General features: G+C 51.8%; 2 protein-coding genes across 11 annotated transcripts in view; both read left to right on the top strand.

Moving 5' to 3' along the window:
* UTP3 (UTP3 small subunit processome component) lies at positions 1-1,668 on the top strand. Its single transcript, XM_071555051.1, has one exon. The coding sequence runs from the start codon at positions 40-42 to the stop codon at positions 1,603-1,605; it is 1,566 nt and encodes a 521-aa protein (XP_071411152.1). The 5' UTR covers positions 1-39; the 3' UTR covers positions 1,606-1,668.
* Positions 1,669-5,430: 3,762 nt separating this feature from the next.
* RUFY3 (RUN and FYVE domain containing 3) overlaps positions 5,431-19,740 on the top strand; it is a 29,314-nt gene continuing 15,004 nt past the window's right edge. For 5 of the 10 annotated variants that reach the window (XM_071555331.1, XM_071555328.1, XM_071555333.1 and 2 more), the window contains exon 1: positions 5,431-5,722. In XM_071555331.1, the coding sequence (XP_071411432.1) occupies positions 5,446-5,722 (277 nt within the window). In that variant the 5' untranslated portion in view covers positions 5,431-5,445. Of the gene's footprint in view, positions 5,723-6,162; positions 6,183-10,333; positions 10,972-17,375; positions 17,433-19,740 lie in introns of those variants that run through there. The other 5 variants (XM_071555329.1, XM_071555337.1, XM_071555330.1 and 2 more) reach the window with 3 other exon arrangements.

Raw genomic sequence — 19,740 nt, 5'->3', positions numbered from 1 at the left:
GGGGCGGGGGCCGGAGGAGGCCGGAGGGTCCGGGCAGCCATGCGGAGCCGGCGCGGCACCGTCGTGCGGCCGCGGGCACGGCCCGAGCAGGATGCGCTGGACGAGGATGCGCTGGACGAGGCGCCCAGCGGGCGCGCCGGCCCCGAGGAACTGGCGGACGGCGTGGAGCAGTTCCACGAGAAGCAGTTCCGAGCCGTGATGGCAGCCCTGGACAGCGGCGAGGAGGCCGGGGACAGCGAGGAGGAGGAGGAGGAGGAAGTGCTGGGGCTGCAGCTGCCTGAGGAGGAGAGCGAAGAGGAAGAAGAGGAGGAGGAATCGCAGGGGTTGGATCCGTACGTGGATCACAGCGCAGAGGAGGTTGAGGATGGAGACTTGGAGGAAGATGAGGATGGAGAAGGTGAGGAGGAGGAAAATGAGGCTGAGGATGAAAGTGGGGACCTGTCCATGGAAAGCGACTTGGAGGAGCGGCATCCAGACACCAAGCTCCCCCACGAGCTGTCCTGGGGCCAGCGCAAGCAGCATTACTACGACACGGACTATGGCAGCGATGCCCAGGCCAAGGGCAAGCGCAGCCAGCAGGAGATCGATGCTGAGGAGGAGGAAGAGGAGCAGGAGGCTCAGGTGATCCAGAGGCGGTTAGTGCAGGACTTGGGTGAGGATGACTACATGGTGGACATGATCCAGGGCTACCTGGCTGAGCAGCGCAAAGCCGTCGACAGCAAGGGGCAGAAGATAGACAAGGATCTGCAGGCCCTTTCCAGGAAGGAGCAGCTGAAGCTGCTGAAGCAGGAGTCTCCTGAGCTCCTGCAGCTGATGGAGGACTTTGAAGTGAAGCTCATGGAGCTCAAGGACGAGCTGCACCCGCTGCTGCAGATGGTCAAAGACGGCACTATCCCCCAGGGGAAGGGCAGTCGCTATTTGCAGACCAAGTACCATCTGTACCTCAACTACTGTGCCAATATCAGCTTCTACCTGGTTCTGAAGTCCAAGAGGCTGCCGGTTCACAGTCACCCCATCATTGAGCGGCTGGTGGCTTACAGGAACATCATCAATGACCTCGCTGTTGTAGACCAGAAGCTGTCCCCGCAGGTCCGCCTGCTCCTCAGGAGCTACTACGACAAGAAGGAAGAGAGCCTACGGAAGGAAAACAAGTTTGCCGTGTTTCTCACCATGGATAGCAAGAAAGGCAAACCAAAACGTGCCCCTGTGCTTGCCAATGGCCAGGCTGCTGCTGCGGAGTCGTCGGGTGAGTCGGAGCTGGACGAGGAGGCTGCCCTGAAGTACTACAGGCTGATGGAGGAGAAGCTGGCGCTGAAGAGGAAGAGAACGGGCAGAGAAGAGGTGCGTGAAGAGGAGGCGGTGTCGGAGGACGAGGATCCCGGTAAAAAGAGGGGGGTGACTTACCAGATGATCAAGAACAAAGGGCTGACGCCCAAGAGGAGGAAGATCGATCGCAACCCCAGGGTGAAGCACCGGGAGAAGTTCCGGCGCGCCAAGATCCGGCGCAAGGGGCAGGTGCGCGAGGTGCGCAGGGAGCTGCAGCGCTACGGGGGGGAGCCCTCGGGCATCCGCGCCGGCGTCAAGAAGGGCAGGAAGCTCAAGTGACAGTCCCCTCTGTGGAACAGCTGCCAAGCACAGTGCTGAACCCAATAAAAGTTTTGTAAAGGATACAGTGAATTTCATTCTTGGGCAATCTGGGCTGGGGTGGTACTTGGGTTGGGTTTGTTTTTCAGAGGGGGGGTTTTGGCTGCTGCTGTCTGCAGGTGGCACAGGGCCCTTTCTGCACCTGGCCCACGTGTGAAGGTGTTTTGTTGTGGTGCTGTCATGTTTCCATAGACAGGGACCCTTGAGAGGTTGAAAGGGATGTGTCAAGCAAAGGGAATTCAATGGGAGGGATGAACCTGCTGAGGGTGGCTTGAAAAGGGGGTTCAGCACCTCTTGTTTTCCCCTTTTTGCTGTCTCGTTCTAGTCCGTCCTGTTGCTGTGTTGAGCTGCAGGAGAGATGTGGTTATGGTATTTAATTCTTCTAATTAATTCAGTTCTTGAATGAGTACCACTTTTATCATGTCTTAAATTACTTAATCCCACGTGATCTGAAACTGTTTCCCCTCCTGAGTTCAGTGAGAAGCCAAGCAGGGACTTCTCTGGATTTCCTAACACCACCTCTGATGAACACATTAACTTCACCTGTGATAAATATTAACTGTTTCTGCTGCTACAGGACTGAGCAGCATTGCTGCAGGACAAGGGGGTAAGGTGATCTCTTCAGCTGGCAGGTGGAATTTCAGGATCTTTGGAATACTTCAAGCCCTCTGGGGGGTAAATGTGTTTTAACACCACATCAAGTACTTGTCAGGAGCTGAAGGTGAGTGCCCACTTCCTGTCCACACTGTAAAGGAGGAACAAGTGATTAATTTTGCTAAAGTTTAAGAAAAACTGTCTCAGGTAAGCCCTGCACTTGGTCTGGAACAGACTTGGGGAGCCCATGCCTTGACTTGTTGGTTGGTACCATCTGAAAGGAATTAGTTTCCTGTATGAAATGAAAGAGAATAATTGCCTAGTCAAGAAATGGGATCATGGGGGGGTGTTGTGTGTGTGATACTCTTGGTGGAAGAGTGTGTGATGCTGACTCTGAGACAGACCAGGTGCTGTAATTCAAATATGCAGGTGTTCTGCCTATCCTCTGGAAGTGAAATGTGCTTCCACAGGGTGCAAACCTTTATACCTCAGGCCTGTTCCTGCCAGGAACATGCTGTTCTTTGCTGCCTCAGGAATATTCTGGCCATTTTCAAGGATGGTTAAATAAGCTTAACGTGGACAGATGGGAACAGCCCCTTGATGTCCAGATACACTGAACAGGTCCTGTCCTTAGGGCAGCTCTTTGTACCCTGGTGGCCACAGATGAGGTGTGTGGGCTGTGGGGATGAACCTGTGCTTAGATATCTGCCCTTATTCTGAGCTGCCATCAGTAGTGGTGGCTGCTCCTTCTTCCCTGGGAGAAGTAGAGCTTTTCCCACCTTTTCCTCACTCCACAGGGAGATTCTGTGATGGAGGCTGTGACTGATAGTGCACACTAAGCTTGGGAGGCTTTACAGAAGGTCAGTGAGAGGTAAGGTGCTGGGGGGAAAAGCAGCTTATGTACCTTTTCTGGAGAGGAATGGTGGTGTGTAACAGGCATCATGTGGGATGTGGGCAGTGCCCAGCAGAGCTGCTCCCTGGTCTGGTCACTGCAGCACCTGCTTGTGCAGGTTTCACACTCAGTGCAAAAGTGAAGGGCTCACTCAGGGTCTTTGATGGATCTGACTCTGCTTCCTTGGAAAGCTCCAGGCAGCTGGCAAGCAAATTGTGGCCACTTCCATGTGAGCATTAAATAAGGGAAATAAGCAATTAGTGTGCCATTCCAGACAGGCTCCCCAGAAACACTGGGATTACAGGGAGGGCTGGAGGGAAGGCACTGGCTGCCAGCAGATGGCACAGCAGGGCTCCTGCTTTAATGAAGATTAACCAGGCATTATGTCCACTTGGGTAGTTCAGAGATGGGGCAAAGCCATAAATACCATTCCCACATGGTTTCATGTCTGAGTGATCATGGCAAGGCCGGGATTATTAACCCCATGGGAGGGAAGGGGACACTGTGCTGTGGCTCTGAGAAATACTTAAAGGAATGTTTTGTGCTGGTGGTAAACAGGTTTTGAAAATCCCTATGAAAATAGGAGGTGAGATTAGAAAAGGATCACAGATGATCAGGAAAACAAGAAGTGGAGCCAAGGTAATGCTGCTTTTTACCTTTTCCAGTACCATGTCTGGAGAAGGCACTGATGCTGCCAAGGACATGCTTCAGCCACGGGATGGCACTTTTCCTGGCCAGGGTCCTGCTTGGAGAGGACTGTTGGCTCAGCAGCACCTAATGCTGGTTGGGACTTGGCTCAGGTAACAGCTCTGCCTCACCTCCATCACCCCCAAGGCCGTGGAGGGGCCTGCCCCGGGTGCTTTGCAACTGCTCGCCTGGAGCACAGGAATCCAAGGGATAGTCAGTCCTGCCTGCACTGGCATATTTGGCACTGATTCATATTTGAAGTGGCATAGGCAGAGTGTAGGAAGCTCTGAAGTATGAGCTGCTCTTTTGTCTTTGTACAGAGGCAGAGGGTGGGCAATGCTTTCTGTATCACAGCCTGGAGTGTCTATGCAGGGCAAGGAAAATAGATTGACTATCCCACATGGGAATACATCTGTTGCTGCTTTGAGTTTTGCTTATGCCTTCCTAGTTGTCTTCCATAATATCCCATCAGACGCAGTCTGGACATTGTTTTACTCTCATTAGCAAGCAGAAATTCAAACCTTCAGCTGTGAGATTTGTAAAATGACTTAAAGCATCTGTTGAATTAGTTGCAGCATGTTGCATGACCTGGGGCAGCGCTGCAAAATCAGCCTCCAGAAATCAGTTGCCTTTACAGCTTTGCTTTTGCCATTTCAATGTGGATGTAAAAAGCAGCTGTGTTTCAGCTTAACCTGAGTGCACCAAAGGGAGAGTATTCTGTAAAACTGGCCAGACTTCATGTTTTCTGCTCCCTGACTACACTACTGTCCACGTTAATTGCCCTGTGTTACTCCCTGCCTTCTGAAAGGCTATTTATTGGACCATTTTAATATTGAGGAACACACTTAGACTTTGTATTGTCATCTTTTGTTCCAGGATGTGAGAGCGCTGCTGTCCTCGCAGGGGGGAGGCAGCACACGCTGCAGAGGCTTTGCCTCTCGGTCAGGGCCCCTGGGGGTGCGTGTGTGTCCCCTGCCAGGTGTGGGTGTCCCCTGCCGGGGGTGTGTGTGTGTGTGCGTGTGTGTCCCCCCTGCCGGGGGTGTGGGTGTGTGTGTGTCCGTGTCCCCTCTGCCGGGGGGGCGTGTGCGTGTGTCCGTGTCCCCTCTGCCGGGGGGGCGTGTGTGTGTGTGTGTGTGTGTGTGTCCGTGTCCCCTCTGCCGGGTCTCTGTGTGTGTGTGTGTGTGTGTGTGTGTGTGTGTCCGTGTCCCCTCTGCCGGGTCTGTGTGTGTGTGTGTGTGTGTGTGTGTGTGTGTGTGTGTGTGTGTGTGTGTCCGTGTCCCCTCTGCCGGGTCTGTGTGTGTGTGGGTGTGTCCGTGTCCCCTCTGCCGGGTGTGTGTGTGTGTGTCCGTGTCCCCTCTGCCGGGTCTGTGTGTGTGTGTCCGTGTCCCCTCTGCCGGGTCTGTGTGTGTGTGTCCGTGTCCCCTCTGCCGGGTCTGTGTGTGTGTGTGTGTGTGTGTGTGTGTGTGTGTGTGTCCTCTGCCGGGGGTGTGTGTGTGTGTCCCCCCTGCCGGGGCTGTGTCCCCCTTGCCGCTGTGTCCCCCCGTGCCGTGCGGGCAGCGCCGCTCCGGGCACACCTCTCGGGGCGGGGGCCGGGCCGTGCGGGGCTGGGCGGGGCGGCGCGGGCGGCGATGGCGGAGGCGGAGCGGGCAGCGGAGCCGCCAAGTTCCCGGGACGGGGCCGGGGCCGTGCCCGGAGCGGAGCTGCCCCCGGGCATGGAGCGGCGCGGAGAGCCCGTAGAGGCGGCGGGGGAGGAGGAGGAGGAGGAGGCGCGCCCTTCCTCGCCGCCGTTCTTCCTGCTCTACCCCGGCCATGGAGGCGGCGCCGCGGCCGCGCCGCCCGCGCTGTGGAGACCCCCGGCGGCCCTGCCCGTGCTGCTGCTCAGCTACTCGGGGCCCGACGGAGCCCGTGAGTACGGCGGGGCCCCGCGCCGGGGGGATCCATGGGAGCCGCTCCTCTCCCCTCCCTTCCCGGGGAACGGCTCCTGCCCCCCTCGGGGAGCGGGCATGGCTCCTGCCCCCTCGGGGAGGATGGCTCCTACTCCCGGGGATGCTCCAGCGGCCGGGAAAGGCAGGGGGTACCCGCCCCAAAGCCCCGCAGGGTTTGGGGGGGTGCTGGCTCGGCAAGGGACGGGCAGCGCTCGTGGCCCAGCTGGTGTGCCAGCCCAGCCCTCCTGGCGGTCCTGCCTGCGCCCTTTGGGGAGGTGGAGCCGCCCCTGAAATCCAACAGGCTGTGCCGGACTCCGCGCGGAGTTCGGGGCTGGGAACGCCCGCTCGGGATCCCTCCTGGTGCTGGCACGGAGGGCACATCCGAGGCAAAGGCACAGCACGAGGGGTCGAGAGGAGGCTGAAGGGCATCGCTGTGTGGGGTGTGTTGGGGGTGAATAGTTTTCTCCTTTGTGATATTTTTGTGGTGTGTTTGGGTAGGCTGGAGTAGCGCTGCGAAATAGTTGGGTGTGTTTTAAAATACAGCAAAAACTACACTCGTGGGTGTGTGGAAGAGATCTTCCATCTTCCCTTGTTCATCTTGCCTGAGAATAGCCAGTGGCTTCATCCCCTGGGCCCGGCCCAGGTGTGTGTGACTGAGCTCTTGGCCTCTGCTTTGTCCCCTCCTGTCCCAGGTGAGGGTTTGCTCACGCAGGAGCTGATGTTTTGGAGTGGGTGTTTGTTTGTGTCTCCTTTGGAAGCTGCTGGACTGGAAGGCATTACTCAGCAGAGCTGTAACCACTGAGGTAAGAAGTCCATGCCTGTAATGCCAAGAGGAGATGAAATGCATTGACTTTGCTCTGAGCTCTTGGAAGGACTGTCTGTGACTGCCAACTTTTGTCCACAGTCCCAAGTCCCGGCCTGGGAAGTTGTTGGTGTTGTTTGAACTGGCACCTCCCTGTCAAACCCTTCTTTTTTACTTGTAATCTTTTCTTAATCAGGAGATGTTTATCCTCAGTAGACTTGTGTTGTGTATGCAAGGGCTTGAGCTATTTGTAATGGAATAGAAGACTGAAAGGAAAATAGTTTTGGAGCTTTTCAGACTTAGTTGTAGGGAGGCTCCTGTGTAGATGAGAAACCAAAGCATCCCGTGAGCATGTTTGTTCACAGGAGCAGGTGAAGCTCAGTGCTTGAGCAGTGCTTTACCCTGTGGTAGCCTTACCTTGGTGCCTGTTGGTGCAGGCTTTGTGCACACCCTTTATGCAATGCATGTTCAGGTGCTTTTGTTCTTGCCAGCCGAGCAGGTAAAGCTGCCTGGGCAGTCCTGAGTGTCACAGTCTGCTCAGGGACTGACTGAGGTGGGTCCCTTCCAGCTCAGAATGTTCTGTGACTGTGGGGCTGTGATGGCAGTGCTCGAAGGGATCAGGAATCATCTATTTGCATGATGTCTTGGGCTCTGTTTCTCCTGGGGCCAGCTCTGTCTGTAAATCTCTTTCATCATCTCTTGTTCAGGTTTTTCCCAGTTCTCACCCCTCTAATGCAGCTTTCATTTGTTCATCGTGGGGCAGCAGGAGCAGTGGGTTCTGCTGCCAGGGCTCCTGTTACAGTGAGGCTGGGCCTCTACACCAAATGGTTTATTTAAAAATTGTTTTTTTCTGCTATAACAGAATCATTAAACTGTTCTCTCTGATTCTCACCTGATTCCAATCCTCAGGTGAAGGCCAGAGCTGCTCAGGGAAGGAGACTGCCAAAGCCTTCCGTGCCAGCAGCACCTGCTCCCTTGTTACAGGTGGTTCCAGACAGACAGAAGGAGCAAGAAGATTTACTTAAGAATGCTTAGCTGCAGGAAAACCTTCAAATGATGCTGAAGTACAGCAGAGGAACCTGATTAGGCTGTCTTGGAAAAATCCCCAGACCTAAACCAAAGTCAAACCCATTCCTTGCTCCCACTGAAAACCTACACAATACCATGACCTTTTCTTCCTGTTTTTAGTTATACCCTCAGTTCTGGGAGGTACTTGAAGCCTTAAATAGTATCTCTGTGTTTCACTGTGGGCAACAAAACCACCACTTTGTCACTTAGTAATTAATGAAGTTGTGTCACAGTTTTTTGGGTTGTTAAACTTTGTTTTGCCCACTCCTGTTTGGGGTTGCAGGTTCAGAGTAGCTGCTATTTGAGGCCAGGTGCATGTCTGTGCTGGCAGAGGAGTCAGAAGCACACTTGGCTGTGTGGATGCTGTGCTGCTAAATTTATCTTAGTAGATTACACTCCATGTCAGAGATGGCTTTGTCCTTTTTGCTTTCTGATCTTCACACAGGGAGGGAGGGCAAGTTTTCTGCTAATGATGGAAACTCAGCTTGCTTGCAGGCTCTGCAAGGAAAAATACACCTGAAGATGCTCCCTGGAGTCCAAAGGGTGGTTTGGGAATTTGTTTGGGTTTCTTTGCTTTGATTACTCTGATTTATTCAGCTTGTGAAGACTTGCCAGTACAGCTGAGCTCTCCAACACTGGTGCCTGAAAAGGTGCTTTACTTTCAGGGGGTTAGTCTTAAAATTCCAGTGCATTCAGTTGGTAATTCTTTAATCTCAGAAACATTTTGGCAAAACTCTGCCTTGTTTGGCAATCTGGCCAAAACCTCCAAGGGCTTGTGCCAGAGTGTGGCTCACAGGAGGGTTTGTAGGACCAGTCAAGGCTGTCTGACTGGTTTGAGATAAAGTGATTCATCCTGAGAAACCTCTCTCCTCTCTGCACGGGGTATTGCTGTGTCCATTCACCATCCTTGAACCCAGATGGGGGTTTTGAGTTACCTGGTAGTTTTACCAAAGGTTTTATAATAACACAAATACTTCAGACCTTGCTTTTGTTTCTTCAAAAGATGCTTTGTTGCTTTGTAATTTGGAGGCACAGAATGGGGATAGGGGGAGGCTTATCCTGTGGTTTTCAGGTGGTGATACAGAGGTTACAAGTCAATAAGTCAAACAGTTCCTTTTTGGGATTTTGGTTATTTATTTGGTTCTGGAAATAAAGATGAAAAACGTTTTCCAAGTACTTTCAATATCCCTGTGGAGTATTTGCAGCAGAATCATTGCCTGAAGGACCCTGAGAACAGAACTGAGCTGGAAGGGGCAGGTTGGCTCCTGTTATTTCTTCATGTTACAAGCAAACCAGTGCAAGTTGGACAGTTACTGGTATTATTTTAGCAGACCTGCCCTGTGCTCCTGGTGTGGGGTCACCTCCCAGCGCTGAGTTCAGCTGAAGGCTGGGGTTGTGAAAGGGGAGCTGCAGTCACACCCCGTGCTGTTTGTGTTCCTAATGGCCTCAAAACAAATAAATTAACCGCTCTGACAATGAGCTCTGGTGGATAACAGCAATAGGTTCTGTGGTTGGGGGTTCTGAAGGGTTGGTTTTCCTCTGTGCTGCCCGTGTAGTCCCTTTGCAAAGGTTTCCAGGGGAGCAGCTGCTCTGTGGCACAGCCACTTGCTCAGGGTTTGAAGTCTGGGGTGGTGCAATGTGAAGGAGGCTCTCACTGATGAAAGGGTGTGTGAATCCATGAGTTAAGGCACTGTCAGCACAGTTGATAAACTCTGTTCTCTCAGGGAGAAGGAACAATGGTATCTTGGTGGGGAAATAATTCCCCTTGGTATTGCTGTACAAACAGGCTGTGGGGTTGGGTTTGGCCCACTGGGGGAAAGACTTGCTGAGTCAAAATGCTGCAGGAAGCTTGGAAAACAACTGCTTCCTCTGGTGTGTCAGAAATAGCAGCTCTTAACCTCATCAAACTGGAAAAAAGGGCTTTCACATGGCACATGCTTTCCCAAGAGCTGTATGCCATTGCTGTGCTGAATTCTGTATCCAGTGATCTGTCATTTCACACCCCTAAAAAACAGTTGCACAATTTTTTTACTATTTCTTTAGGGAGCAGAAAGTGTGCAGAACAATTAGGGTGCTGTGTATCAGTGGTGTGTCCCCATCAGCACACAGTTGTGGCCCCCTCACCAGTTCTCAGGTGAGGTTTTGCAGGTGTAGGATCGGGTCACCCAGCTGTGTTTGTGGTGTTCTCCCTCATTGTTCTTCCACGTGCAAGAGCTGCCTCCTCTGGCCCTGAGCTGCTCAGTGCCAGATGATTTCTTTTTTTTCCCTATGTTTTCCCTGAGATGATAAATGCATCCCAAGGTCTTGTTGTACGTGGGGAATCTTTGCTGCGAGGTGCCCTTTGGGCGGGTGGCACAGCGAGTAAAGCCCGACCTGCGGCTCGCACACCCTGCTGAGAAAACAAAGGTGCCCGTGGGATGCCTGCGGTGGCATCCCGGGATGCGGCAGGAATACAGATGTGTCTTTGCACCGCTGGCCGGGGGTGCGGTGGGATGGGGTGGGATGGGGTGGGATGCGGTGCGCCCGGGAGGGATGCGGTGGGATGGGATGGGATGGGATGGGGTGCGCCCGGGAGGGATGCGGTGGGATGGGATGGGATGGGGTGCGGTGCGCCCGGGAGGGATGCGGTGGGATGGGATGGCCCACCCCGCACCCGCGGCGTGCCGGCAGCATCCTGGGAAGTGCGGGCGGTCACATGGGCCGGGCGGGCAGCACAGCTCATTAGTCAGCCATTTTGGTCGCCACCCTGCTCGCCGCGCAGCCAATCGCGGCGGCACCGCCGGCCCTCGCAGGGACACCGCGCTCGGCACCGGCTCCTGGGCATCCTTCTGCCTCCGTCCTTTGTTTTGGCGGGGTCATCGCCGCAGAGACCCGCTGCTCTTGCTCTGCGGGTTTTTCCCCCGTTTGGTGTTTTTCCACCTCTCCCCTCCTGCCGTGGGAGCGGGAGCCGCGCTCGCTGTGGATGCTGCGGATCCATCGCCTCTAGCGCAGCCGCGGGAGGAGCGGAGCGGGGAGGGAGCCGCGTTTTTACCTTGCTCGATCTGTGCCAAGGCCAGAGCAGCCTCTGTGATCCTGAGCGATCTGCCCTTTCATCGCAAGGTATTCCTGATTTCCTTCTTCAGAAAGCTTTGGGGTTTAGTTCTTATTTTTCCCCCGTTGTTGTTGTACCAGCTGAGTCATCATGTCTGCTCTGACGCCTCAAAGCGACATGCCAACCCCCACCACAGACAAGATCACTCAGGCTGCCATGGAGACCATCTATCTTTGCAAATTCCGCGTGTCGATGGATGGAGAATGGCTCTGCTTGCGGGAGCTGGATGACATCTCGCTGACACCCGACCCCGAGCCTACCCACGAAGGTACGGTCCGGTTGCTGCCCGGGATCCGCCGCATCCGCGGGATGGGAGGGGGTGTCTCCGGGAGAGATGCTCTGGTCCCTCCCGCACAGCCTGCACATCCTTAGAAAGCCACAGTCCTGCTTCAGGATGCCCGTAGGATCTGTTGTGCCTTTGGAAACCCAGCCCTTTGAGAGATTCGTGCCTTGTCGTTATGTTTTTAGCGGTCTCAGGGGAGGAGGAGCCCCGCGGTGTGTGCTCAGGGAGGGCACTGGAGCGTGGCTGTGCCCCCCGAACGGGGCCGATGGCTGTGTTGGAGCTGCCAGCCCGTCCGGAGGCAGCCCTGGCAGTGCCCAGCGCCGGGCGGGCGTGCGGAGGGCTTGGAAAGCCCCAGGCGATTACACAGCGATGCTCCTGTCAGGTGACAGTGACAGTGCCATCAGCAGTGCCCCCGCTGGCCTCGGGTGAGCTGCTGCCCTTTCGAAGGGCTGGGAAGCCTGGCATGAGGAGGGAAGCACGTCTTGCTTCTCCTTGGGGTGTGGGTTGATGGTGAACACAGTTCAATGCCGGGATGAGGAGTGCAACTCTGAGTCCTGAAAGCACCAGAGGACATCCCTGCCAGTCAAGTGGGGAAGAAGGAGAGGTGACGGATTTCTGCAGGAGTTTTGCTCGGTAGCCACCAGCACTGCCGTGTTCCCGGTGCCTCTGCTGGGGGCACCTTTAGGTCTTGGAGCAGGGAGGCTGTTCCAGCCTGCCCCTTTTCCAGTAACTCCTGAAATGCCACTCCTCGGAGCAGTCTCGCTGGACCCGTTTGCTGCTGGCTTGGCAAGTCAGCAAGTCTGACAGTGTCTGAAATTGTGTGTGGGGATTTAGGCTTGAAAATGAATTCCCAAGGGATGATTTAATTTCCATTTCACAGCTGCTTTCAGTGGCAGCAGCCCCTGGGTTTGGATTTGGCTTGCCAGGTACTTAGTCACACAGTGGGACAGCAGACAGAGGTTTCCAAAGCAGAGACTTAAGGCTCCCTGTGGATCATATCCCAGGGGCTCAGGGAGCTGAGGACAGGGAGAGCAGGAATTCAGCTCTCTGCCACTTCCACGTGCCTGAGTGTGACATTCAGACTGTGCTTGGTCTTACTCAGGTGTTGCTAAATCTGTAATTACTGGCTCTGGTGAGTACCCAAAAGGGCTAGGAAATAGTATTTGCTCATTTCATTGTCATTTAATTCATATGTCAAAAATGAATGCAGAGAGAGAGCTGTACCCTAACGACCTTCATGGAGATGTTTATGCATAAATTAAAGTTGTTTGTTCAGAGGCACAAAGACTGGTTGTTTGGGAGGGGTGTTTTTGGACCCAAGTCTTATTTTGACCAGAGATAGGAGGTCAGGAGAAGTGTTGACAATAGAAAAGCTGACCCAGCTGTATCCTGGCTGTTGGATCTGATGCTGCTGCATCAGCAGTGCTGCCTGTCCTCGGGGTGTGCACAGGGACAGCATCAGGGGCTTGTGTCCCTTGGAGTGTCCCCAAAAAACACAAGTCCAAAGGTAGGGATTGTCAAGTAAGAAAAAAAGCTGTAGAATCCTACCCAGGGCTTAACAAAGGGCTGCAGGTCTTTTCCTGACAAATAAAGACATGTGAAATATGTGTTACAGTAAGTAGGAAATGCAGCAGCTTATTGAAATAAGGGTTTGAAGCCTCCCATTGCTGTCCATCAGCTCTAGTGCTTGGCCTCTCTCCACTCCATGAGCTGCTGTTCCCCCAGCCCTCCTCAGCCATCCTGCCTTCAGAGCAGTTCCCTCCCTGCATTCCAGAGTGAGAGGAACTCTGAGCACGTTCCATGTGCAGGCGGCCTGGAGCAGAAGGGTAAAGCCTCAGTGCAGCTCCTGAGCTGCTTGGCACTGTGTATATTCCATAGAGCCTCATTATGGAGGTCAGTTTAACAAGAAAAGCAATTCATTTGTTCTTTCAGCTCTTTGGAACAGTCGTGGGTGAGCACGAAAATAAGCTGATTTTGGTGTTTACGGCCAATCAGCTTGGCTTAGGAAAAGAATTTATTTTTTTAAACAAACAGCGATTCTCAGTAAGATAATAAGAACTTTCCTGTGCTCTGCAGGCTCCTCAGAAGGAAACCCGACACCGATGGCTCAGCCTTGTTTGTTTGCAGTGTGTGTGGTGGTCTCTGAGGTGAAAAACACCTGGATGGTGTTCCTGGGGGATGTTACAGTGTGGATGGGATGGACACTGCCCTCAGCTCTGGGGAGAAGCTGCTCAGAGTGGCCTGCTGTGGGTGCTGTTACTGGGTGTTCAGTTTCTGCTTGGAATAACCATGGGGAGCTTCACAGGAGAGCTGTGGGAATTTTAATCCTGATGGAATCAGCTTGTAATTGGGACCAGAGGGAATTCGTGTGCTAACTGGGTGAGCTGAATTTACTTGGAGCTCCTGGGGATTACAGTATCCTGTGCCTGTTAACCCTCTATTTGCACTAAAATGGAGTTGGAATGATGTGCTTTTAACATGCAAAGATGAATTTATCTTTTATAAGGTAGAACCAAGGTCAGATTTTTCTTTTTTTGACCACTAATGTAAAAGATTTAGTTTGAGACACGTGGTTGTATAAAATGCCCCAAGAATCAGTTCTACAGCTCTTGAGGGAAAGCAAATGCTCCCCTCAGTAACCTCATGCCTGTTCATCTCTTGTATTGGTTATTGAATCATTCAGATTGCACCTTTTCTCTCCATTTTCTATCCAGGTGTTTTTCCAAGTTTCTTTGCCCTGTTCCAAAGGCTCAGGGAAGCTGCATGACCTCCTTTGTTGTATTTTTGTTTTGCAAACTGGCAGCTGTTCCTGAGGTTTAGGACTTTTCTAGCAGTGAGGAATAGAAACAGGGAAGTGTTGGGAAGGGTGAAATTGCTCCATGGATTGGGCCTTTCCATCATAAACCAAATCTGAACACTGGCCTGAGTGGCAGAGACCATTCAGGTGTGGCAGAAACTGTTGGGGATTCTTCTGTTATTGGAACAGAACCTGTTAAAACACAGTTGGTGACAGAAACCCCTGACCAGGTCTCAAGTTTGAAGGAGCTGCAGACCAGATTTAATAGAAATGTGGAGTCAGTAAATGCAAGTTAAATGAATTACAGTGTGTTCATGGCCATGAATCTCTGGAATAGCAGTCAGGTCATGTAACCCAGACACCAGTTCAGAAATTACAGTTCAGAGTTGTTCTCTTTCCCCTTTTCAGCTGCCTCAGTGTGAATGAAGTCAGAGCTTGGAAACCTGGGGCAGGTTTTTATCCCTAAGAGATGGTCAGAAGTGTTGCAGAGAAGCCTCCTGAGTGTCAGCTGAGCTGGGAAGTGAGAGATGGGGCAGGGGGAAGCTCAGGGGTTGGAGTTTTGGTTTTCTTTGTGTATTAAGGGCCAAAATAGGATGAAACATTTCCCATAGTAGTTTGTCCATGTGTTGCCCTCTGGAAAGAGGCTGGTTGGGCAGAAACATTCCATGAAACTCCCCACAGTTCCAACACAGGGAAATTGGGTCACTCTTTGATGGAAATCATATGGAGGCAGGAATAAAACTTAAGGTGGGAGCACACCAGGAATGCCTGGGATGTATCTTTGGTGTTTTCTTGTCCCATACCTGTAGTGGGGAGTGGCCTTGGGATTTCCAAGCCCTCTGTACTTCCTGATCTCTTCCTTTCCCTTTTCTCCTGGTTTGTTGCACATAAAGTGCTGTTTTCTTCTGTATGCAGGGACGTTTTTAGAGATGGGAATTCTAGGCAGTGGGTTTTAAAAATAATTTTAAGCTACTTTATCCTGAATAGATTTCTCCTTGCATTCCATGCTGCCTGGTGGCTCCCCTGAGTTTGGAACTGCAGGATGTTTGAACGTGATGCTGAAACCCCGAGCTGATCCCTTCCCTTTGTCAACACTTCATGACCCACCTCCTGTGCAAACCTGATCAGAAGGAATTAATTATGCTGCCTCAATAATATTAACAGCATCTACTTAATTTTCTTCCTTGATCTCATTCTTTGCTATTAAATGTATCCCTAAGACAACAAATACCAGATAGTGCAGTGTCAATACAGCAGTGTGAGCAGAGCTTTGTTTCCTGAGGGAGCAATATTGGCCCTGACAATTCAGGGCATGTGCTGGAGCAGATGAAGGTCAGGCCTCTCCAGCAGCCCCATCCTCAGAACTTCCTCTGTCAAGCTCAGTTCTCACTTCCCCAAACTGCTGCTTTGGGGTTTTTCAGGTTATTTCACTGCCCACTCAGCTGCTCCTCAGGAATGTGGTACAAACTTCTGCACTTCAAAAGGATTTTGAAAACTCCTGACCTATTAAAAAACTTCTGACCTATTGTTTTTGATGGAAGGAGTCTGATCTTCCTGGGAATCTGCTTGGAATGAGTTAATCATTTTATGAAGACTTAAAAGTCTTGGTCATCCTGTTTTCTAAACTTTGTCCAGACTGGGATATTTTCATCATAATTTCAAGTATTGAATTTGTCTCAGGTACCACAAGGACTGTGAAAGAAGGAAGTTGTGTGTCTTGGTGATTTTCTGGGTTATTTGGTTGTGTGTGAAGGGTTTTTCCCCCACTGTTGCTCAGTGGAATTTCCAGACAAGTGGGAAAAACTGTACAATGTGAGAGGAGAAATTAACTGTGTGCCAAATGCAGCTGCATGCATGAAAAAATGAATGCAAATGAAAGTGCTGATTAAATGTGTGCCTTTGCCTCTAAATCTGTGCAGCTCCTGTGGTGCCAGGTTAAATTGCTGCAGTTTTTGCCAGGAGCAGGGTAGGATTATTGCTTGTGGGGGAAGAAGAGGAGATGTTTGTGTGTGCACTGGACACTTGTCTGGGAGCTTTGTCTGGATCACTGGCTGAGGGTTAAAATAAAACATCAGTGAGAGAGGTCACATGGGAGGTGAAGGAAAGCCTGGCTGTGCTCTCTGTTCCTCTACCCAGCTGCTGGTAAATCTGGTTTTGGTTCTGTGTATTCCACAGCTTATGCTTTAGGTTAAGAAAAAACCCCAAACCTCGGTATTAGAGCAGACCTTTCAGTGATGGTGTTTGGCTTCACTTGGAATAGAATCCCTACCTGTGTGCAGGTCGGGATTCCGGGATCATCAGCATCTGGATCTGAGTCTTGGAGTCCCGTTTGACCCGGAGGCAGGTCAGTCCACCACTGAGAGGTCAGGAAGTCTCCTGGGAGCCTGGAACTCCTGTCCTGAAAGACCAAAAGCCATAAATGCAGCAGGTGGGGGAGGTTGGTGGCAGGAAGAGCATCACCAGGGATTCGTTGTTGTGAATTCCTCCTTGTTGCTCTTCTTAGCCACAGGGGGAAGGTTTGTGGCAGTGTCTGGTGTGTGAGGAAAAGGGATGGCTGAGGCTCAGCCATGTGAGCACAGCAGGCTCTGAGGGCTGTTGGGAGTGGAGTTGGAGCACAGGGAGCCCCTGGGCCCGGCGCTGTGTCAGCTCTGCTGGGCTTGAGGCTGCTGTGGGGGTGTGTGTGCTGCTCCTCTGGCACAGGCTGGGCTGGCTGGGTGGGAGGGAGCAGGGAGGGTGTACTTTGCTCAGGACTTTGGCACAGCTGGCTGGGGAAGGGACAGAGCCCTTCCTGTGCTCTGGCCTTGCCACAGATCCCGGGTTAGTGCTGGGCAGAGCAGGCACGTGAGTGGGGAGTGGGAAACACTCAGGGGTCAGCCCCTCCAGGGCTTGGGCTGGCCTGGATTTCTGGAGGGAAAACCTGGGGCTTGGTGGGTGTGCTCAGACCAGTTTGCCTTGTCCTGCCTGGGCCTTTCCTGGGATACCTCCTTCCTCCTGCCAAGGAGAGAGGGAAACTTGGGGAATGATCCCCACAGTGAGGACAGGGAGCCTGTGACCCACATCAGGCTCAGCTGGGGCACCCTGAGGGATCTGTCACTTGGGGTGATGGTGAGAACAGAGCTCAGGCTCTGTTTAACCTGCTGTGAGACACCCTCAGTGTGTCCTTCTCCTGAAGGTCCCTGCTTCCCACGTGTGCCTGTCTCCCTCTCGGGCTGGGACTGAGGGAACTGAAGCACATGCTGACATTGCTTAACTGTCTGAACTTTAGTGCTTTTATCTTACAACTAAAATAATGCTTTTGTTGCTTTTCCTTTTAGGATGTGCTTTACAAAAACGTTGCTTGTGTTAATGCAGAAACAAAGCTGCTGCAGCTGTGCTGGGGCCTGATCTGAGACAAATGGTGTGCTCTCTTGCTCTCTGCAGACCAATGACCCCTTTTGACTTGCACATCTCTTGCCCCTCTGAATTGAGCCTTGTATGATGCCAACCTCCCTTTCAGTTCCCCTTTGCTTGTACCTTGATTTGACTCTTTCCTTTGGATCATGGCTTGCATGACATTTTTCTTTCTTTTCCTTTCCTTTGGCTGTTTGCAAAGACTCTTGGGAGGATTTGACAGATGTGGTGGAGCAATTGCGCGATGATGATGCCGAAGGTGCGTCCCACACATCTCACCCTGTTTGTGCCATCCCTGTCCCTGGGAGTGCAACATGCACTCTCCTTTCCAGTGCCAGTAGCTGTGCCTTCCTTGCCTTTTCTCTGTGTTGCCCAAGTAAATGTTTCCAACTTGCTTTTATGTTTTTACTATTTGCTTGAAGTAGAAGTAGAAAAAGGGGCTCAAGGAGGGCTGGTTGCCTTGTAATAAATGCATTCAGGGGCTGTGTTTTCCTGAGCCTGGCAGAAACACAGCTGAAAAGGCTGCAGCAATATATGAAAGCTGAATCAAGAAAAAGACTGCAAAAATCACCCTGAAGCTTCAGATTGTATCAAGTATTTATATGTATCTACTCAAGGCTTGGCTAAAGTGACTCTAGAACTTGTAATGCAGACGTGCATTAGAAATTGTGGAATACTAAATGAGAAATATATTTAGTGTTTCTTGCTTGTTAAAAGTGGTGCAGGTGTGAAACAGTCGAATCCCCAGTTTAGGGAGCAGTCAGGGAATTGGTAACTTGCTGAACTACAACTGCTGCTGCTTGGAGTGAAGTGTTTGCAGCACAAGGGGCTGATGTTGTGCTGCTCTGAGGGCACTGAGCCCTCCCTGTCACCCTCCTGGAGCTGCTGCTTCCCTGCCTGGGCCCTGCCTGGCAGCTTCTCCTCAGCCATGGGCATGTTCTCCTCTCTTCCTGGCACAACAAGCCCATTCCTCTTCCCAGCCAAGGGCATCTCCAGGGCAGGAGAACAGTGGCTTTGAGACTTGTGTTCCCCTGAGATACTGTGCAGATGTTTTTGCCTGTATTGTGTGGGTGGGATGTGTTTCCCTGGCCCACAGAAGCAGCCTTGCCAAATCTGAGGTTGCTCTCTGTTGGTGTTTTTGCTGTGAGATGGATTCAGGACCTGGAGAGCCTTGCTGAATGCAAAGGAACTGGCATTGCTTTCAGCAGGTTTGTTCACTTCTCCAGTGTTTCATCACTCCCTGCCTTTGATCACAGTTACAGCTTTAGTTTGTTCTTCATTGTTTTAGAGTAAATGATTGAGGAGTGATAAAATCTTGTTGTCACCAGCAGAAGTGCTGAGACCAGAGTGACACCTTAACCCTCTGAGATCCTGCATTGCTTTGGTTCTACCTTGACTTGCAGGTTCTTGGGTACAGATTGTACCTTTTAAACAAATCACAGGAGTTTTGGGTGCTTTTGAGGACACCTTCAAGGAAGCAGCTGGTTAGAAAACATTTCTGTTCTGTAGGAGCTGCAATATTCAAGTAGCAAAGTGTCTGGAGAGTTTGATGCCTTCATTTGAAACCCAAAGCCTGTGGAAAGGCAGAGTTCAAGGGCTGAGGTTTTACTTTTTGAGGTTTATGACATGGGATGTGTGGGAAAACCCAGGCAGAGGTTTTGCAGTTGGAGGCAGAAGGAGGAAGTTGGAGAAGGTCCTGAATTGGATGGAGCATCTCAGGGCCAGGCCAGGCAGGGGCTGGGTTGGCTTTAAGCCATCCTGGCAGTCTGGTTGTGTCAGTGGCAGCTTTGCCTGCTTGGCCTGCCTTTTTAAAGGTGTACATGTTGCAGAGCTATGATATAAAGGACTTGGGCTTTAGTTTTGGGAATAAATCAGGGGGGTTTTGTCCAGTTTCACACTGTAAGTTACTTGGTTTGGAATCTCAGATAAGCTGCATATGTGGAGCACGTTGCTCACAGCAGACTAATGAAGCAGAAATCTTTGATTAGTGTGATATGATGAAAATAGTTTTCAATTCAAATTGGTTCATCACAGCAGCCAAAGGAGCGTTTTCCAGGTGGCTGCCACATGCAGCTCCTTTAATTCTGCATTAGGGATTGATTAGCCACCCAAGCAGGGTCACTGTGACTGCCTGACTTGCCCATCAGATCAAGGACCTTGGCCAGTGAGGAACCATGATTAGAGAGGAGGAGGAGGAGGCCTCTGTGTCTGATTCCACACTGTTATGCCTGACTTTTCTCCTGGGTCTGGATTCCCAGTGATGGTGACTGTCAGCTGGACTGCAGGCCCTGAAAATGCTGCACACCCACAACAGGTCACTGCTCAGGGTGTCAGTCCCATCAGCTTCAAACAGGAGTTCACTCACCACCTTAAATCTCTGCACTGTCCAACAAATTGCATTCCTAAAGGAGTACTTGGCAGTTCTCTTAACTGTGGAATTAAGTTGTGAGTGCCTTTTTGTGAGGTGTGAGCCAGGGCAGACACACATAGCAAACCCAAACCCTGGGGGGGTTTGATGGCTTGATTCCTTGGCAGGAGGAGGTTGGGAGGAGACAGAGGAATAACTG

This window comes from Pithys albifrons, chromosome 5 (genome assembly GCF_047495875.1).
Source record: "Pithys albifrons albifrons isolate INPA30051 chromosome 5, PitAlb_v1, whole genome shotgun sequence".
Classification (NCBI taxonomy): Eukaryota; Metazoa; Chordata; class Aves; order Passeriformes; family Thamnophilidae; genus Pithys; species Pithys albifrons.
Note: the sequence above shows the minus strand (reverse complement) of the source record. Positions and strands in the feature narration are given on the sequence as shown.